The sequence below is a fragment of the Lissotriton vulgaris genome, chromosome 12 (assembly GCF_964263255.1).
Source record: "Lissotriton vulgaris chromosome 12, aLisVul1.2, whole genome shotgun sequence".
NCBI lineage: Eukaryota > Metazoa > Chordata > Amphibia > Caudata > Salamandridae > Lissotriton > Lissotriton vulgaris.
In genome coordinates this window covers 110,499,352-110,519,935 of record NC_141700.1, presented here as the reverse complement: position 1 = coordinate 110,519,935, position 20,584 = coordinate 110,499,352, and the positions used below count along the sequence as shown (strand labels likewise).

Genomic DNA, 20,584 nt, shown 5'->3' with positions numbered 1-20,584 from the left:
AACTGCTCAGTGACCAGAGCTTCTCAACTGCACACTGACCACAGTACATCTGCAGCCCACTGACCGCAGGTCCCCCCCGCCTCCCGCTGACCACAGGTCCCCCCGCCCCCCACTGACCACAGGTCCCCATCTATCACCGACCACAGCTCCTCCATCTATCACCGACCACAGCTCCTCCATCTATCACCGACCACAGCTCCTCCATCTATCACCGACCACTGCTCCTCCATCTATCACCGACCACTGCTCCTCCATCTATCACCGACCACTGCTCCTCCATCTATCACCGACCACTGCTCCTCCATCTATCACCGACCACTGCTCCTCCATCTATCACCGACCACTGCTCCTCCATCTATCACCGACCACTGCTCCTCCATCTATCACCGACCACAGCTCCTCCATCTATCACCGACCACAGCTCCTCCATCTATCACCGACCACAGCTCCTCCATCTACTCCATCTATCACCGACCACAGCTCCTCCATCTATCACCAACCACAGCTCCTCCGTCTATCTCAGCTCCTCCTCCACTCACTGACAACAGCTCTTCAACTGCTCACCAACAAAATCTTCAACATCACTGACAAGAGCGCCTCCACCGCTCTGACCAAAGCTCCATAACAAATGAGTGGCTAAAGTTCATCCACCGCCACTCAACGTACTGGTGCTCCTCCAACCAGACTGGCCCAGTGCTTTCCACCACTCCCTTCACACAACTCCTCAGCCACTTGATGCACCCACACAGCTCCTATGCCACTCTCTGCTCAAAGTTATTCCACCGCCTATTGAGCAGAGCTCTGCTACAACTCGCTGGCCACTGCTCCTCTCTCTGTTTAACCACTATGTTTAGCATTTTGGAACAGCACTGAAGAAACCAAGTAGGGGGTTTCAGCAGGAATGGAATAGGGTGAGCAGACATGCCTGTAAGTTTGGTTATCAAGTTCTGAGTTTTGCACACAGACCGCTGCTGGGATTGAGGGGGGGGGGGGTTATGTATAATGATCTTAAAGTGCCTGGCTAAAAATGACCATCATAAGAACACAGTTAGAAACATTCAAGAGTCTCAGAGTAGGCTGGCCTGGTGTGAAAGGAACCGGGTGCTACCTCTCACAGACGTCCATTGCCAACAGCAGATAAATCACATGTCAACCGTGTGCCTTTAATTGGTAGAGGAAGGCAAACAGTGGCAGAGCTTTTTGCCTGTAAATATCTGCAGTTACAAAAATCTATAAAAGTCGGACTCGCCTTTCAGAGTCAAAAGCCTATGGCGAGTGATTCGGGGCTGAGCCCATGTCCGGCTTCTGCAAGATAGTTACGGCTACTGGGTCAGGCCCGTGAGTCTGTATGGCTTTTGTGGCTGTGTGACTACGTCAGTAGGTCGGTCAGTCACAAGTTAAGCTTGGGCCTCCGAAAGTCCTCCCAGGTTGAGGCAGAAACAGGAAAAAAGCCAGGTGCATGCCACTGAACTGGCAACTCAGATGCAGGAGAGTAAATAGAGGTCCCCAGAAAGAGCTGCAAGTAAACTGTGCCTGAAGCTATATGAGGTGCACCAAATGTTAATATTGAGCAAACAAAAATTCAAACTGGACACAGGAAAAAAATTCACACACACACACACACACACACACGCACCTCAGCAAAAATAGACACTGGCAAAAGCAATAGGTTTGAAATTTGTAGTCAGTGCAGTTGGCTTTACTAATTCTTGTTTCTATAGTAGGGCACAATCGTGCTAAAAAGGATCTGAATATTTTGATGTTACATCAAAACCAGCATTTGGACAGCCAATTGGTCTGGGTTCCATGTGCTGAAGCATGCAGCTTTGGCACATTAAAGCGAGACACACCTATCATTTTGACCTGAACATATTTTGAAGCGACTACCTGTGGCATACACTTGCATGCATTGCCACGTATGGCCTTACAAACACACTGATAAAGGAACATAGCCACCATGATGTGCTTGCCAGTTACACTATTAATCTCCACACTGCCCGAGCATCAACCGGATAAGTCAAGGACTTTGTCTCTGTCCTGAACTCCCATGTTACACCATGCAAATGACGGTGACATTTGGGCCCAAAGTCAAGCCCACTGCCCTGGTTCAACAGTTGATTAGACCTGTCCTTATCCTTCCAGTGGCCCCAGCCATCTGTCTCCGTTGTGAGTTTACTTCCTCAGGGTGACCTGGGCTCGGCTTCACACATGTCAGCAGCGTTTGTGCAACAGTGGAAATCTCGCAATTATCTAGTCTGAACAAAAATAAAAGAGGGAACTGGTGGATTCAGTTCCTTCAACAGTACTAAAAATCCTGGGGAATGCCATGAATATTTACGGAAGCTTTAACCTTAGAACTAAGTATGAGGTAATTCAAATATTAAAACAAAATTCAATGCTACACAGAAAATACAACTAAGAAGCTGCAGCAATAATGAACAGCAGCGCTCAAAAGAAAATAAAACTGCAAAAGTTCAGATTCTTAATGTGACATGTTCCTATAATGGGCTTAAAAGAACCTCTTTGAGATAATAAATCGCACAACGTTTCTCATTTCCTGGCCTGTGCCTCGAGCTCTGTTTATCTCAAAGTGATTAAGAAGCATGTGGTTGGTGCAACGAATTCAATTAAATGTTCATTTAATTAAGCCAGTAAATTCCATCCAGGCCAATTTTTTTAAATTATTGTTTCTGTTTTTGTTTTAAACTAATACCACCACTAGATCGATGAGTAAAGGCCCACAACTTATCATTGAAACAAGCATAGGTGATCGGAAGGGCACCCACACCCAACTTCAAAAGAGGGCCCTGACCAGCAGGCCTCATAATGGCTAACCACAGAGATGCTTCAAAAGCCACAGCGCAGGTCAGATGGAAAACTGTGAGGCTCTGTTTTGTCACATAGTATGTACACAGATATAAAGTGCTATGTTATACAGAAATCGTGCTTTGCACACGCCTAATCAATGATTAGTTAATTAAACACTGATCAATTTTCCATTCTACTCCAGTGAGATTGGGATCGCTTTTTGCTTCTTTTCCTTCAGAAGTGCTATAAACCCGGGAACAGTAGTACCCAATTCCCTTTTGAGGCAAGATAAATAAGCAAAGAGCCTAGGTCTTTCTGGGGTTATTTAACTGAACACCAACTGACAGCTTCTGTCTACATCTTCCTTCGAGGGTCAATTAACAACTTCTCATCCTTATGCAGCCAACATGAAAATCGAATGTCAACTACTCAACTTTCTGATGCATGTTTAAGGATCTAAACTCAATTGATGATCAAATGGCACCCATCCCCCTTCGGCAAGGGGATTAGAGGGTCAAATGTCCGATTCTGGTCCTGTCCATGGTGTGAGCTTGAGCACCAATTGCTAGTACCTCTTCCTTTTGATACAATTGTGTGATGTGGTGTGTACCTTCTGAGGTGACTATGTGAACCACCGACCAGCTTTTCATAAGTTTGACACATTTGAAACCAACCACAAGCTTCTTATAACTTTGAGGTTTGTTGAAAGACAATGGATTGTTAGAAATACTAGGGAACACTATTTCGTACTCTAAACCACGAACTTAGAAACTGTGGCTTTTAGACTCAACATAAAAATTGTACATGGTCCGCAAAGCTTTTACATTCTTCTTTCATGCTCAACAAGAGAAAACCTGTTTGGAAGTATTTCACAAATAGAGAAAACAAGGAAATCGAAAAATGCAATAGTAAAAAGGCATTACTTTAGTATGATTTATAATCAAACTTTGACTATTGGTTGATCTGTGAGATGAGTAACATCACTGTAAGTAAAAAGCTAATGCAATACGTATTTTGGGAAAATATGTCTATCAGCTTCTAACACTTAGGGGGAAAGGCAGTGACATGGCATTTATTATATATATAAAATAATTGAAATCCTCTACAGTACGTGTGGTGCTGTACTGCTGTTTATTTACTTGTGACGGTTGACTAGGAATGCCACCCACATACATCATACACGTTCATAGTCATTTCATACATGCCACAGCACACAGATCTGATAGACACATTTAAGTTTCTGAAACAAGCAAGTGGTCAGTACTCACCGTAACACCATACTTGAGTGCCAGACCCGGCAAGGTGTCCCCGGCTGCGATCTGGTGCTCGACCCTCCTCTGCCGGACCGGGGAGCAGGGTGACTGCATCAGGCTACCGTAGGAGCGTGTCCGGGAACCTCTGAGGAGCCCGGGCCCTCCAGAGGACTGTTCCGAGGGGGTGGCCATCGCTGCCTGGTCGAAGCCGAGACCACCCGTCTTGACCACTCTAGTCCCTTCTTGGCATCTTGTAAGGCAGAAAGGGCGATGCACTCAGCACTATATAAAGGATGGCAGGGGGGTGCCCTATGCTGCAATACGAGGGCAGAGGGAGGAAATGTTCCAGCTGACTTAAACGTGCACAAGACAAGTCATCAACTAGGGTCGGTCAATGAAAAGTACTGAGGCCAGCCATGGACTGGGGGGTGGGATCCACCAAAAACCCAAGCGAGGTATTATCAGACATCAAATGAGAGATATTATAAGAATAATAACGGAATGTATAAAGCGCCTGGTTACACTAGGGTAGTCTATCACTATACAAATAAAAGTAGTGCAGGAGTAGAAACTCTGATGCACTACTCCTGGCCTCTTCGGCTCAATAATGCCCTACTGCCCTGGCACTGCCCCTGTGACTTAGGAACTGCCCCGATGCCACACATCCTATGGCAGTTCCGCGACTGAGATCAGGGGGCTTTCCTGCCGCTTCACTACTGTTCCTGCCGTCCAAAGTACTTCCCCTCAGCGCCGCAAGAGAGAGTCTGTTAACGCTTAAATTGGGAGTCAGTCCCAAAAATAAACCCCTCGGTCAGGTCACACCTGCTACCAAAAAGTCCAATTTCAAAAGAAACAATTCCTACCATGCCTGCGTGGCCGCTTTGTTTCCCTAAATACCCCCTCTTTTGGTCCTGGCACTATGCAGCCTCTTGTGCCACAGTGCAGCCGTTATCACCATTGTCCTGCCCCCTCCTGTTGCCATAAACGACGCCTCCTCGGGTACCCTTTCACTTTCTTTTCCGGCCGCCGACCGGGCTGTGAGAACCTTCTCCGAATCACTCCACTCAACCTGGCAAATCCCGCCACCAATCAGAGCTTTGGCCTCCTACCAATTGTCGGCCGAGCTGGGGTGATCGTCACCAATAGTCACACTGCCTGCAACACGTTCCACCAATAAACCTTCGTCAGTGAAACGAGGCGTGACGCAGTTTTCAATAGAGGACTTCATCTCCCAGAGAGCTAAGCGAAGGTAGCGGGGACCCACAGAAGAGGTAGTCTTAATAAATATCTGCGTGTTAGTATTTTTATCGGGTGCTAGGAGCTAAATAAAGACTTTAGCGGATATGCATAGAAAGCGTATAGTGTACGCAGGCCCGAGGTAAGGCCTGGCTGCCATCTTGGAAAATAGTTCATTTCATATTATAAGGCTCAGTGCTGTCATAACCTGAGAAAATTCTTTATAAGTGTTAACTTTAGAAACTTTAAAGATTAGATTTGAAAAGATTTACTACTGCAGAGGGTAACAATGTATTATTAGTCACACATAGAAAACGTATAAAAAAAAGTATCACGAACATTTTAGAAATGTGCTTACTGTTCAAAAATCGTGGATTTTATTTTTTTTGATTGAAATAAACATTTAATGAGTTGTGCTTTCAATGGTATCTTCCTGTTACAGGTAGTGGGTGGTGGGCTCAGGCGCTCCGTTTGTTTTAATCCCTCTTTAGTTTCTTAAACCGCCGAATCACGGTGTAATTGGCATGCTGGGAGGTGTAGTCATCCGTGTTATGTGAGTCGTCCGTTGAGCTTCCTGATAAACGGAGCTCTAGTGGCAGGCGGACTGAGCCTGTCGACCGGCCAGCACTGGCCGTGAGAATAGAAAGAAGAGGCTATGTCTTTTAAAAGAGAGGGAGACGACGGCAGTCAGCTCAATGTTCTGAAGGTATGTTTACCTGCTACATAGCAGTGCTGCGGTACATTCTTTGCCCCAGAGTACACTGGTATTTGTGGTCCAGATTTTTAAATAAACTAACCATAAGCATCAGTGTTGGTACACCTTAGCGCTGGGGTTTTGGTTTTAAGTAATTTTGCAACCGCGTCAATATGATTGGTTTTGATCCCGCACGTTTGTGTTGTGGATGATTATTATCCAGGGCACAAGTCGTAAACAAATAAGTGGGGGGACGCTGTCACCGGGAGTGACGTCACGACCGGAAGTGACGTCATGAAAGGTGGCTTTCACCATCAGGCTTGGACTGCACGCAGCCTCCCTCGCGGCGCTTCTGCAACCTGCCTATGTCCTGCTAAATATGTTCAAAGAGTGCAACCGAACAGTCAAGTGGAGCGAGTAGACGAGTAAAGTGGCTTTCCTGGGAAAATCGTCATCTTTAATTAAGTACAAAAAAGCATTTATTTCTCTCTCCAGCTGTTTGGCAGGGGGGACGGCGTCCACCCCACCGCTCCTGGTAAAATAAGTGGGGGGATGCCGTCCACCCGCGTGGTACCCCGACTCGAGCCCTGTTATTATCTCACCTACCTCATGTTGGCCCTCAATGGCCATAGCTGCCAAGGTTCTAGATTGTTTAGGTGTGACACTTTTATAATTTCAGTGTAATTATGAGTGACATACAACGACTATGACTTACACTTTTCTCGCGATCAAAATCATGCATTAAAGTCCCCGGAAACAGACTAGTTTCAGATATTGCATCCATTTGGGAAATGAGAAACTCTAAAGAACGATAATGCATGAGCTTTTAAACTTATTATTTCTAAATACACAGCACCCTCCAACCCCCTCACGTCAGCACCAGGTGATGCTAAACCACAAGTAACAAAGGGATCTCTGTGACAAAAGCAGTAACCCATTGAGCGAGCCACATAAAATGCAGTTCTGTGATATGCTGGTACACGTTCTTTGCAGCAGGCACATTAACCCTCTGTGCTACTTCATGATGAGTCAAAACTGCCAGAAGATGAAAACTCCGACCACTTTCCAGCAGCAACATCAATCTCCAGTGTTATCTTTGTTTTACCAAGTCTAACAGTGCTGGGAAAATAACGGCTGCTGCTTTGGACTGCCACTGTAGCAGAACCGTATGTGGAGTCACAGTCACTGGCTGCAGACTGCAGTGAAGACAGGAGTCAGTTGCTGATTTGGAGGACCGGCTGGCACAGTGATAGAGAGGATGCTCTTCTCTGCAGACTGTATAGTACAGTACTGCGTAGATTGAAGTCGTGGTCACTGATGATAGCTCATGACGTGGCACCGTGGCTGGAGACCCATGCGCCTATTAAAGGCACTCAGAAGCGCCTGCTCTCACAGTGACAGGACATAGCCCTCTCACCTAAGTTTATACACACAACAGAGGAACACATGTCTAGGACGATAGGAAGGCGGTGTCTTGTCCTATCATTTACTATCGGTGGGCAGAAGCTGCAATTCCTGGGGGCCTGGACCTGCAGGAATTGCTGTTACTGTGGGTTCATGCAATCAATCATAATTTTGAGATCCATCTCAATCCTTTGGCAGTGTCCAGTTTCCTCGCTGCTGCACCTTTTGATTTTTGAAAGATAGTTCACTCGGTGACAGCACAGGTCCCGCATCCCACCACCGCCTCCTCTTCAGCAGATTTAGACTCCACGAGGAGCGGTCCGTCAAGCGGGACCAAAACCCAGGAAATCTTAAACTGGAGGCCGCCGCCATTTCTAGACTAAACTTTCACTTTTAAGAATGTTTGTAAAAAGTGCTGAGCTCGTAAATCAACCCTTCCCACACACACTCATTGCAAGGTACATGGGTATTAGATGTAAATGTACTGATGCCTGTCTCAAAGAAAAAACACCAACTCGCTTTCATATTTTGTATTCAGTATGGTACGTGTGAGGCCCTAGGGGCCGAGCTGGGCCTATGACGCTGCAGGGCACATGGAGCGCAATGAGGGGACACACACACGTTACTGTACTGGTGTGGACCGGAAGTGCCGAGCCACTTCGGTCCCTTTATTTAAAGCTTTCTGGCCACGCCTGGCCAGAAAGTGATACATTGTGCGGAGTGCTTCCGGGGCTCAACCTGAGACCCTCGGAGCACTAGAGCGCTACATCCCTTCCCAACTTGGATTTTTCAAAACAAATTATAACAGTCAGTTCAGCATGCAAAATCTGCCAGTCTGTGACTGGGTCGTGGATTGGATCTGAGATTATACTGCCACTTGCCTCTCGGAGGGATCTGGTCCTGAGGAGGTCCCGGTGATGGCAGGGATGGATGTTCTGTAGTGTCTGGGGCTAGGCATGAGTTGTCGTCTGTGGCTGCATTCTCTCCTTCTTCCCTCGTTACAGGTGCGCCGCCACTGGGACTTGGTCCTTTCGGAGCGGGTATCGGCTTGAACCACGATACGTTGCGAGTCACTTCTTCTCCGTCTCGACTGACAGTGACTGCTGTTCCGTGGGTTTCCTTGATGACCCAGGGCTCCGGTTCGAAAGGGGTCTTGAACTTCCCTCCGGGTCTCCTTGTCCGGATGAGCACCGTCTCTCCTGGGCTCAGGGCTTTTGCTTGGGCTCTTCTTTTGCAACTGGCTTTCTCGTTTGTCCTTCTTCTCCTTTCTTGGGTGTTTGCCGGGGAGTATGGTGTGGGAGTCCAGCTGTCAGCCATAGGTAGCAGATCTCTTCGGGGGCCGGTCAGCATCAGCGCCCAAGGTGATTGCATGGTGGTGCTGTGCGGCGTGCTGCGATACTCCCTCAGGAACGCTTGCAGTGTTTCCTCCGGGTCACTTCCTTCGGCTGAGGAGATCCTCAGTATTTTGTTTATTGTCCTCATGAAACGTTCCACCTCACCGTTGGCCTGTGGCCATTGCGGGGTGATTCGGTGATGCTTTATGCCAAGGTTGGCTAGGAACTCCTTGAACTCACTCCCCTGGAATGGGGGCCCATTGTCTGTTTTGATGACCATTGGGATACCGAACAGGGCAAAAGTTTTGGTGAGGATGGGGCGAATGTTCGCGAAGCTGGTTGACGCTGCTGTTTCCACGATGGGGTATTTGGTGTAGTTGTCTACCAGCACTACTGTGACTCGTCCGTCTGGGAAGCTGCCAAAGTCCAGGCTTAGCCATGCCCACGGCGATGGGGCGTGTTCCTCTGTGATTATGGGTGCCGGTGCTTCGGGGCTACTTGTAATTTGGCATGCTCGACATTCCCGTACGCAGGCTTCGATGTCCTCGTCCATGTTTGGGAACCATATCTTCTCTCGCATCCTCGCCTTCATTCTGCGGGTGCCTTGATGGCCTTCGTGTGCCAGGGTGGTTGCCCTCTCTTGCAGTGTTTTGGGAATGACCACGCGAGTCCCTCGCAGTAGGAGGCCGTTGTCAGCGCAGCTGAGGTCGTCATGCACCTTCCAGTATTGTTGTAGGCGTGTTCTGTCTGCGTCGTTCCACCCGTTGGTGTCTTTTAGGAAGCTCGTCCATGTTCCGGATTGTATGGCCTCCTTCACCCTTCCGACCACTGTATCGTTGTCATAGTGAGAGATGATGATGTCGGCGGTCAGTGCACAGGGGCACGCGCCTGTGGCTAGCATGTTGATAAATTCCTCGGTCTGGACCTCAGGGTCTGTGTTGCTAGACTCATCTGCGGGGGGGTGGCGCGACAGGAAGTCCGCCGGGTTTTTCGCCCCTGGTCGGTATACTAGATCCATTTGGTATTGTTGAACCTGGATTGCCCAGCGTTCGATCCTTGGCGGGGGGTGTGGAGCAGTTCCACGGAACAACGGGATCAGCGGTTGGTGGTCTGTCACCATTCTAAAAGGGTGGCCGGAGATGTAGAGATGGAAATGGGCGCACGCCCACTTTACGGCCAGTGCCTCCCTCTCAATTTGCGAGTACCGGGACTCTGTTGCCGTCAGAGCTTTGCTTGCAAAAGCCAGTGGGGCCCACACCCCGGGTTCAGATTCTTGCGATAGGAGGGCTCCCAGGCCCACTGGGCTGGCGTCCACTAGTACTTCGGTGGGTCTTGCAGTGTCGAAGTACGCCATTGTTGTGCTATCTAACAGGGCTTCTTTGATCCGGTGGAACGCATTGTCCTCCGTTGCCGTCCACTTCCAGGGGCTGTCTTTCTTCGTTAGGCTTCTCAGAGGCTCTGCGATTGTGGCCAGATTGGGTATGAACCTGGCACAGTACTGCGCCATACCCAAGAAACTTCTTACTTCGGAAGCGGTTGATGGTGCTGGAGCATTCTTGATGGCTTGTGATTTGCGGGGATCTACCCTCACTCCGTCCGAGTCGAATACGTATCCGAAGAACTCTATTGATCTCTTGAAGAACTGGCATTTGTCCTTGTGTAGGGTGACACCGTACTGCGCGAGTCTTTGTAGAGTGGCCTTTAGTCTTCGGTGGTGTTCTTCACTGGTCTTGGCGTGGATCAAGATATCGTCGCTGACGTTCAGCACCCCATCAAGTCCGGTTAGGATCTCCTTTATTGTGTTTTGGAATATTTCGGCTGCGGATGAGATGCCGAAATTTAGTCGCTTGTACCGCCTTAGCCCTAGATGTGTGGAAAAAGTTGTAATGTAGCGGCTCTCCTCCGCTAGCCTGAGCTGGTGGTATCCGGCATTAAGGTCCAGCTTAGAGAACCATTGGGCCCCATTCAGATCCGTGAGGATGTCATCTACCGTTGGAGTGAGGTGGCGTTCCCGTCTGATAGCTTTGTTGGGCATCCTCATGTCTATGCAGATGCGGATCTTGCCTGGCTGGCGCGGCTTCTCGGCTATCACCATCGGGGATACCCACGGTGTTGGCCCTGATACTTTCTCGATTACCCCTTGTTCTTCAAGTTGATTGAGTTCCTTTTCTACGGCTGCGCGCAGGTGGAAGGGTATTCTTCTGTGTCTTAGGGCTATTGGCTGGATGGCGGGGTCGATGTGTAGCTTGATTGGTGGTCGTTTGATTGTGCCAAGACCTTCGAATAGTGTGGGGAACATTTCCAGGATGTCCTCTGTTTGTAGCGCTTTGACCGCGTTTGCGAACGCAATGAGGCGGAGGTCTTCTGCCGTGTTGCTGCTTACAAGCAAGTCTGCTTCCTTGTCTATTACGTGGAACGTTGTCGTCACTTCGTTGTCTTCCGCTTTTACTTGGACCGTCATCTTTCCCCGCAGTGGGAGGGGTGTCTGGCTGCCGTACGTTAGTATGCGCGCCTTGGAAGGTACTAGTTTGGGTCTCGGGTTCAGTGCTTTATAGTGCTGGATTCCCATGACGTTTATGGTGGCTCCTGTGTCGATGACGCCACATGCTGGGGACCCGTCGATGTGTATCTGACACTTGGGCTGTGGCCTCCGTCGCTTCTTCAGTTCGCTTACGAACGACACGTAGTAGCATTCATCTTCGTCTTCTGAGGGGGAGTCATCAAACTGGGGTCGCCTCGGTGGTCTGTGTGGTTGAGACGATGTTGCGTCGTCTAGTGACAGCTGCTTTACTGCTCCTGTGATTGGTTTTCTTCCTGACGTCCCTCTTCCTCGGGAGCCACCCCTGCACACGCTTGCGAAATGGTTGGGTATTCCGCACTTTGAGCATGTCTTGCCACGTGCTGGGCAGCCATCTTGGTTGTGCTCATCTCGGCCACAGTATCCACACGATGTACGGCGTGGTGTCCTGGTCGGCCATCTTCCTCTGTTTCCTCGGCCGGCGTTGCGAACTGCATCCACTCTTTCAGTCTTTACCACGGTTCCTGCTTCTGCCCGTGGGTTCAAGGCTGCTTCCATTGCTGTTGCGCGTACATCCGATAGTTCGTGGGATCTGGCCAAGATTAATATTTCTTCAAGGGTGATTCGTGGCTGTCGTAGAATGAGTGTCCTTAGGTGTTTGTTGCGGCAGCCTTGAATGAGCTGCGCGGTTACTTCCTTCTTTTCGTCGTCGTCCGTGCACGTGCTTATGAGATCCCTCAGCCGTGCATGGAATGCGTCCATGGATTCTCCTTCCCTTTGCCGGGATTGGCGAAACTTGAACCGCTCATAGTGGGGGTTCAGCTGGGGGTCGAAATGTGCGTTCAGCGCATTGACCGCTGCGTCATAGTCTTTGGCATCTCCTGTGTCAGGGAGATGTTTAAATAGCTTATACAGTTCTGTGCCCCCAAAGTGTAACAGCAGGGACCTCTTTACCTCGTCATCTTTCTCCCTGGTAGCAGTGAAATAGTTGTTGAGTTGCCCTAGCCATACAGCCCATCTGGGGGCTGCTGTCCCGGGGTCTATCAGCTCACTGAACGGCGGTAGTGCCTGGATTTGTGAGTGGGCTGACGGCGTTGGTGGTTGAGTGCCGAGGTTTACTGCTGGTGGTGCCGCTTGCTGATTCTGGTTGGCTCCCCCAGCTGCCCCTCCAGGGTTGGTGGTCATTGTGGCGCTGGTCGGTGACTGGGCGTCTGTCTTTTGAATGTCGCTTAATTGTGAGTTGGTTTGCACTTGCTCGTGCTTGTTTGTGCCCGTGAGTCACTGATTGCCTGGTTATAGGTTGCACCTGCTTGTGCTTGTTGGCGCTTGTGTGGCCCAGTAAGTACTTGGTGGCTGATTGGCTTGCCTGATTTATTGGTTGCGCTCGTTTGTGCTTGATGGCGCTTGTGTGACCCAGTAAGCACTTGGTGGCTGATTGGCTTTGCTCGTGCTTGTTGGCGGTCGCTGCGTCACCTCGTGGTGTGGTAGGTTCTGCCGGGTCTTGTTCGTGTCCACTAGGCCTCGCTCTCGATTAGTCTGAGGCGTCTCCTCGGCTTCGCGCTCTCCCCGGGTGCCTCCCTCCGGTGACGGCGCCTCGCGTTCTGCGCATGCGCGCACTGCTGGGCCTGCTGCCGGGCTGCTTCCTTCGGCGCGTGTCGTCGCTTTGGGCCTCTCTGCCGTCGCTGCCGCCGGTGCCACACGCAGCTCCTCGCTCACGCTGCTTACCGGTGTGTGTGGGGATGTAGCCTCTACTGTCGGTGGCGGTGGCCGTCGTCGCTGACGTTCCTCTCCGGTGCTGCGGCTGGGCGAACAGGTCGGCTGGTGAGCAGGCAGGTGAGGGTTGCTGGTGGGTGCTGCTTAGCTTTGGATATCCCACTCTCGTCGCCAGTGTGAGGCCCTAGGGGCCGAGCTGGGCCTATGACGCTGCAGGGCACATGGAGCGCAATGAGGGGACACACACACGTTACTGTACTGGTGTGGACCGGAAGTGCCGAGCCACTTCGGTCCCTTTATTTAAAGCTTTCTGGCCACGCCTGGCCAGAAAGTGATACATTGTGCGGAGTGCTTCCGGGGCTCAACCTGAGACCCTCGGAGCACTAGAGCGCTACAGTACGGACGAAGACCCGGTCCCAGCAATTGGAAAAATGTATGAAATCGTCTTACCTGGCATTAAACGTCATGTTTGTGATTTTAATTTCCTCTTTTAAGGAGATGCTGCAACGTCAATTTAAATTGTTTTTAGCCATTTTCTCGTGACCTTTGGCATTCCTCTTGGTCTGCTTCAGTTGGCCAAAATACTCCTCTCGGACGAGCATCAGACTGACCCCGCATTTCGGCATCAGTTCGGTTTCTGGCCCTCCTATGCTTCTCATTCAGAGAAAGAAACATGTAAAGTGAAACTGCAGCCATCTCTGAGCGTTTTATAAGACCGTTCTCTTTAATATACACTGCTTTCTGCTTTAGATTTTTGCAGAAGGATGCAGGCCTGTGTGGCTAGAAAAACGGAACAGCAACTTCACGTCCAGTCAGGGGAAGTCCAATGGCACTGCGCACATGCGCTTTACGGGTGGCACTCGCAGACCAGCTCCACAGTGTTTTGTTACATTGTTGCAAGCATGATGAACTCAGCCAGCCCCCATGCCGCACACGCATGTGCGCTGCGTGCCACTCGACTCCAGCAAAATGGTGAATTGAAATACAGCCTGGGCTCTCCCCCTGCCGCCAAACAGGTACATCTGAAGAGGCGCTATATGCGTGACTTTGCGGTGATGCGGATCACCACACTGAAATGCGTTAGTACGACGCCTGATGCGTGATACTTGACAGGACTGAATGGCTTAAAGGTGGATGTGTTATTGGTGGAAAAATAACCTTTTCACTGGCTTAAACATGACCCATTGACTCAAAGTTGATCACTATGACGTAAAGGTGGCTATTGAATTTACTTAAGGATGCGGCATTGATTTGAATACTGCTGCTTCATTGAAATCAAAAATGGCCTCCTCCTGCGTTCATGCTTCATTGACTTTAAATATGTTTTTTTTTTAGGTCTCGTCCTATTCCATTCCGCAAGGAATGAATTGGACGAGACTATTGGGGCTAAACTAAGAGCTAAACTAAGCTCTGAAAAATGCGGATTTCCAGAAGTGCATGTGATCTCGTGAACGCGCTTCTATCCACCTGCCTCGCATCACCACATGAAAGCCATTTGTTGCTTGTTCACACTTCTTTCACGGCCGCGAGGCCGTGCGTGCTTCAAAGGGATCCGCTCACTTCTCCTCCCCCCTCGCAGAGAGCTTCACATTTCAAAGAGCTCTCCCCCGCATCAGAATGCATTTTTCGCCAACATCTACGCACTGAGGAGCGAGACTGATCTTTCCATGTCTGCATAAAGATCTGTTTATAATCATATCCACCAATTCGGCACTGGGGCGCGACAATGGACACCAGAGCACTCCAGTCATACCATACCACCTCTGACTGCCTGAAAGAGAGTTAACGTTGCTTACCTAAAGATCTCTTCCCTGCCTCCCCTTCGGCCTCCTTCACAGCTAACTGCACAGATGATCCTTCTTTCTCCAGAGCTGCTAAGCACAGGCTCTGACATGTTATCTAAGCATCCTCAGCTGTTGCACCAGCAGGGGACTTGCATCTCATTTGAACCGAGTTGGTTTCCCGAATAACTCATTCCTCTTCTCTGGGGATGCCGCACCGATCACTGTGTATAAGGAATTGAAAGGTTTCTAACAGCATACCACTGCTGACAAGCTAGTCAGGGGCATCTTTGCAACCTCAAGTCCATTTCTAAGCCTCCCTAAATGACCCCTTCCCCAGCTCCACTCCATACATGACCCAAATCATACTTAAGGCACACAATGCGCCACTGCTTGTGGGTGCCCCATCTGGCGTTAAGCCACATTTCCACTCGGAATAGATGCGGACATGCACTCTAATGTGGCGTAACGGTCAGATCTGCCGACTTTGGAACTGGAGAAACAGGTTCGCGTCTTGGTGTCGTCTCAACATCCTGTGATTCTGGGCAAATCACTCCCCGTGCCTACCACATCATGAATGTATACTTGTCTAACGCAACTGGCGCTTATGGAAATCCCTCCATATCTTCGGGAGGAGTTCGTGCAATATAAAACTGAAAAAAACAAAAAACTTTGCAGGCTTTTCTTTTCTTGAAAGAGCAATATGAATAGGCATACTTCGGAATTGTTTCTAGTATGCTTAAATTTTATGGCGCTCTTCCCAAACTATCAATCTCCTGCAAGTTAACATTGTAGTTTGTGATACCTCGCCCATTCTTTTTAAGCAATAATGGCCCAGTTTGTTTTATTTTCTACTTTGGGTTCTTCACTCTGTGTTTTGGCAGTCGCGGGAGAGATTTACACGCTGTTTGGTAAAGAAAACTGTAGCGCTACTGACACCTAGTGGCTCAGTGATATAGTTACAAAGACGGCCTGGCCGAAATCCTCATATATTCCTGATGATGAAATAAGGTTTTTTTGGAAATCTCTCTGAAACTTCCTAAGCAAAAGTGCAGTTGCGACTTTCAAGTATGGCATGAGGTTAAAATGAAATGAAACCATAACGCCTTATAGGCTGTACTCACACAATGTACATCAGCATCATTGCCGACATTCTGACCTGATAACGATATTGAGGCATGCACGCAACAATGATCAGCCGCGTAGCTTCCAGGGGAGCTGCTAATTGCTTTATTCAGCTGCCCCAGGGAGCGCGCAGCCTGGCAGTTTAGCGCTGGCCCGCTGCCTCTGTTATTTACCCTAATGCCTTTGATTCAGTGCTGGTGGGGAGGACGGCGAGGGGGGTGGGGTTACACAGTCGCAGCCTTTTGTGCACCTTAATTTTCTGACCCTCTCTCCCCACTTCCACTCTTCTCGAACTTCTCTTCCCCTCCCCCATTATCCCCCTCCTCTGTACCAATACATTTCCCTTCCTCTCTCCCCCGCTCCTTCATCTGCCCTCTCCCTTACACCCCAGCCACCCCTTCTCGTTCCCTACACACCTCTCCTGCCTGCTCGCGCCTAGCAATACGCAGAGTAATTTAAAGCTGTTTGTGGCCTGTAATGCGCTCTCTTTTTTTAACTGCTATTGCCTCCATGTTACAGTTTAACAATACTCTCTGCACTAATCTCCCTTCTCCCCTTCATCTCACTGCCCTGCTTTCTCAACTATCGCTTGTATTGCTCCATCTTTCTACATATCTTTATCATGTCTCTTTGCTTCCCCTTCTCCTCCTATTCCTCATTTACCTCCACTTCTTCCTCGCTCTCCGCATTTTTTACATCCTCCTCCTCTTTTTAGGTCAAGCCAATTTATAAGCGCAAACCTTCAAGTACACGCAGTTAAAAAATTGTCCAGTGCAACTACCACTGTTAAACAAAATGTGACTGGTTGCTTTGTGTTCTTTCTAATGTTTGGAAACTTGCAGCTTGTTAGTTTTATGTCTTTTCATTCCCTTTTACAATTTCTCTCCAGCCTCCTCGTGCTCCATTTTTAGGTCTCGCCTCTCAATGTGCATGCGCATTGAGCGGAGCGAGACTATAGGGGCTTAAACAGACCTTACCTAGACTGGCGATTTGATGCTGTGCCCGTGCGCTTTTAGGTCAATGCGCAAGCGCATTGACCTAAAATGTGCGTTCACAGCATCAAATCGCCAGCCATCTGTTGCCCAGCTTGGTGCCGCTCCACCCCCTGCAGCATCAAAGGCTTTCACGGCCGGCCGGCCGTGCTTTGTTTCACGGCCGACCGGGTCTCCTTATTTAACTTTTGCCGCCAGCTAGTCAGCCTCTCTGCCCCTGTTGTGCCGCCCGACTTGTTTAGTTAAGTAATCCATGAATTGTATCTCGTTTGCAGCAGTCTCCAGGTGTGCTTCCAAACCCCCCACCCCTCCCGCGCCTGTGTGGTTGTGCCTAGTCTATGTGTTTCTCTCTACCCTCCCATTGCTTCAAATCATGCCCCCACCCTTACAAAAAAACACACTTTTTCTTTTTTATTTAGAATAAACTCCTGCTTTACTACTTTGTGTTTTTTCTCATTTAATGATTTCTATCCCTCTCATCCAAATTATTCTCCATTTAATCCACATTTTGCTTCTTGTGCAGAACATGTTTCCACTTTGGCTCGTGCAACCCATGTCAGTTTCCACTTAATAATATCTATGTAAACGTTTACCAGTAGGCAGCCTGGCCCCTTCCCGGTGTCGTCTTCCTGAGTCGTATCAGAGTCAGCATGCTGTGTTTCCTTTGGCAATGGAGTGTGCTTTGTGTGGGCCGAGCTGCTCCCAGGGCGGCTTGAGCAGGATTATGTTGATTGCAGCACACACGTTTCTTTCTCTTTTGGGCTCCTTTCAACTGCACCCCGTCATCTGAACTACAGAGTAACTGACCCAGCTCTGCACTTGTGTGGGGAGCCATAGAGAGCAAGGGACATGAAAGCACAAACGCAGCCTCATGAGTGCATGAAAAACAGGTTTACACTCTTGTGTTTGTAATCGCCATTCTACAAAAGGAACAATGCTTTATGCAATGAACATCACGAAAGGATGGAATTATAAGCATCTCGTCTTGTTTTCCTTCGCGTTGTAGCCTTGGGCTTGACCACTAACCTAACCGCCTGATCGGTACCTCGCTGCACTTATATGTGGAGGATAATCCGAATCACCAGATCAACCTACGGGCCTAAATATTTATCTAATTAACATCTTTGACATTCATGCATGTATATCCACATACAACCTTTGTGAGCGGTCTTTTTAACTGTACAAATGTGCTATTTATATTCCTTTTTGGGTGCCCCGGAGCGCACACACCCGCTTTTGTAAGGCGGTATAACAAATGTCAAAAAATGGAGCGCACACACCTGCTTTTGTAATATGGTCCGGGATGCCCGCCACCCCTTCCACCACCAATCCTAATGGTAGGAGACAGACACAGTTTAAACTTTTGGAAGGCAGGGGGCCTCACGACCCCCCCGGCGTATTTATTAAAATATGAAACAAAATTTAAAACTTTAAATTAAAAACGTTTCCTGTATCATGTACAAAATTCAACTTTCATTACACTTGATGAAGACCGGTATCCAGGCTAACCTTAACAAATCTCTAATACAAAGATTTTCCTAACCCAATCTAACATCATGACATAATGCATTGCATATGAATTTTGTACATCCTACGGCAAGGTCTTAACCGGTGTCAGATCCCTATCACCAAATTTCCGCCCTCACGTGTGAGTGGCGCATGCGCAGAGGGCTTTACCCTCGTAGCCAACTGTAACTTCCCTTGTCATTGGGGCCCCCTTTCACTTGGCGCCATCTTAAGGTCGTCCGAGTTCCCGTGCGGGGTATCCGTAAGAAGGACAGCGTGGACTCCCCCCCCCCCCCCTTTCCCCGCACTCTCTTCCGCCGGAACGGATATCCGCCCCCCGGGAAATTCGTGGGAGGGGCATTTAGCCGTCCCCCCCTGGGAGGGGCCTATGGCCGTCTCCCTCCGGGCGTTCCCATCCATAATGGGTGGTGCTCCCACTAGGGACCTTGATATCACTGCTCACCGATCATAACCTTACCGCCCGACGACTAAATAAATACGACAGTTAGTTACCTACTAGGGGTAAACAAGCATTGGAAATGCAATAGGTCTCGCATTAGAAAAGTTGGAGCTATTGGTTTTGTAAAAGAAATTTTTATTTTTATGTGTTGGTCTTGAAAATAGCAAAATTAATAGCTTTGTCATTTACATTCCCAATAGTTTTAACTTTTCGCAAACGTGACACCTATAGCATTTGAAATGTAATATGTGTTGTATTTACATGACTATAAAAAGAAACAGGCTTGTAAATACAAACGTTTAGTTTTGTGAAAATGCACTGCCATGCGACATGTGAACACATTTCATACTGGCTAATTATTCTAATTTGTTTAAATATTTACAACACTTAATTCACCCTAGTAGCCTAACAAAGTCAGTACATGACGTGCCATTTTAGATGATTTCATAGAAGGACAGGGAAGAACTGTAAGTCTGCATAATGCGCTGCGCTGCACTGATGTACACCATAACATAAGTGTTTTTTTGACCGGGTGCATACAACGCGCACGCAGCCACGTTGCATTACGCTTCAATTGGGCATAGGATGCTAAAAGGAATGAAGAAGAAAAAAAAACAGGACGACAGAAAGTCTGGTAGAGTGTGAAATATCAGCTTGACATGCCAGCTGAGAAACAAAACAGGCAAGATAATTAAGTGTTTGACGATCGCCACTAAAGATAGTAATCTCTTCCTTCCCAGCATCAATGAGATGCAATTAAGTAAACAACTGACGGGAAATTCGTTTTTTTTACAAAAAGGTGTACGCAAAAGTGAAAACAAAAATCTACAATCAAGTTTAAATCACTATAACACAAGCCAAAGTTCCACAGAGAATTTTTTTTTTTTAGCAAGGGCATAGTGATAGAATTGTTTTTAGGCACTATTGCAATATGTTACACACGGGACCATGAATGCAGGATGAAGGGACTGATGGAGGCGGGGTGCTAATAAAGGAGGGTACGACACCACTGGCTCTGCAGCACCGTGGCATACGTTGCCCGGAAGCGTTGTACTAAAGTACTCCAGCCCCAAACCAATTATATATGCTGCGAGCGCCTTCACAGTAATGCTCGTCTTCATAAACGTTGGACAGAGTAGCGGATTGCCTCGTTGACAAAGGCCACATAAATTAGACAAACGGAAATCCAGGTAAGCACACACTGACACGGGAACTGAACAGAAAAAGACAAGCATGCACATGCATTAAAGGACATACACACAAGCCTATGAAAACACATACAATGCTAAACTAAAGCACTAGTTAGTCAGATGAGACGTTATGCAAACCTTCTTTACACAGTAATCCCGCACCAAAATTAAATAGCAGGGCTAGATTTTCCTAGAGGTTAGAGAAGCTATGTGGCCTTTAATTGAGATAGATGGCCGCGTATGACAACTCCATGTTTGTTCTGGAGTGGTTTATTGTCCCAGGAGAGCCGCAGAGTCTCATGTGAAGCAGAGGGTTGAGGAGTGTCCGCATTTTGGCAGCCCCTTTATAACAAGCATGAGATGGGACCCGAAAACACTGGAATGAGAAGGGGCTGAAAGGAGCTAGTGACAGAGTTCAACTGGAGGAGAGGTGGGCAAAAACAATGAAAAGGTGGACAAGGGAGGAGAGAAGGAAAGGTGACAGAGAACTGCTGGAGGAGCAAAGAGGAGAAAAGAAATGCGACACGGCGGGCAGGGGAGGGGGCGGAGCGGGTAAAAAAAAAAAACAAG

The 20,584-nt window shown here is 48.5% G+C and overlaps 2 protein-coding genes across 2 annotated transcripts in view; one reads left to right on the top strand and one right to left on the bottom strand.

Moving 5' to 3' along the window:
• The window catches only part of LYSMD1 (LysM domain containing 1), a 33,779-nt gene extending 28,679 nt beyond the window's left edge, over positions 1-5,100 (bottom strand). The window contains exon 1 of the mRNA XM_086947429.1: positions 4,077-5,100. Coding sequence (XP_086803555.1) covers positions 4,077-4,253 — 177 coding nt within the window. The 5' untranslated portion in view covers positions 4,254-5,100. The remainder of the gene's footprint in view (positions 1-4,076) is intronic.
• A 736-nt stretch (positions 5,101-5,836) lies between these two features.
• Positions 5,837-20,584, top strand: part of SCNM1 (sodium channel modifier 1) — a 144,483-nt gene continuing 129,735 nt past the window's right edge. The window contains exon 1 of the mRNA XM_086947428.1: positions 5,837-6,003. Coding sequence (XP_086803554.1) covers positions 5,953-6,003 — 51 coding nt within the window. The 5' untranslated portion in view covers positions 5,837-5,952. The remainder of the gene's footprint in view (positions 6,004-20,584) is intronic.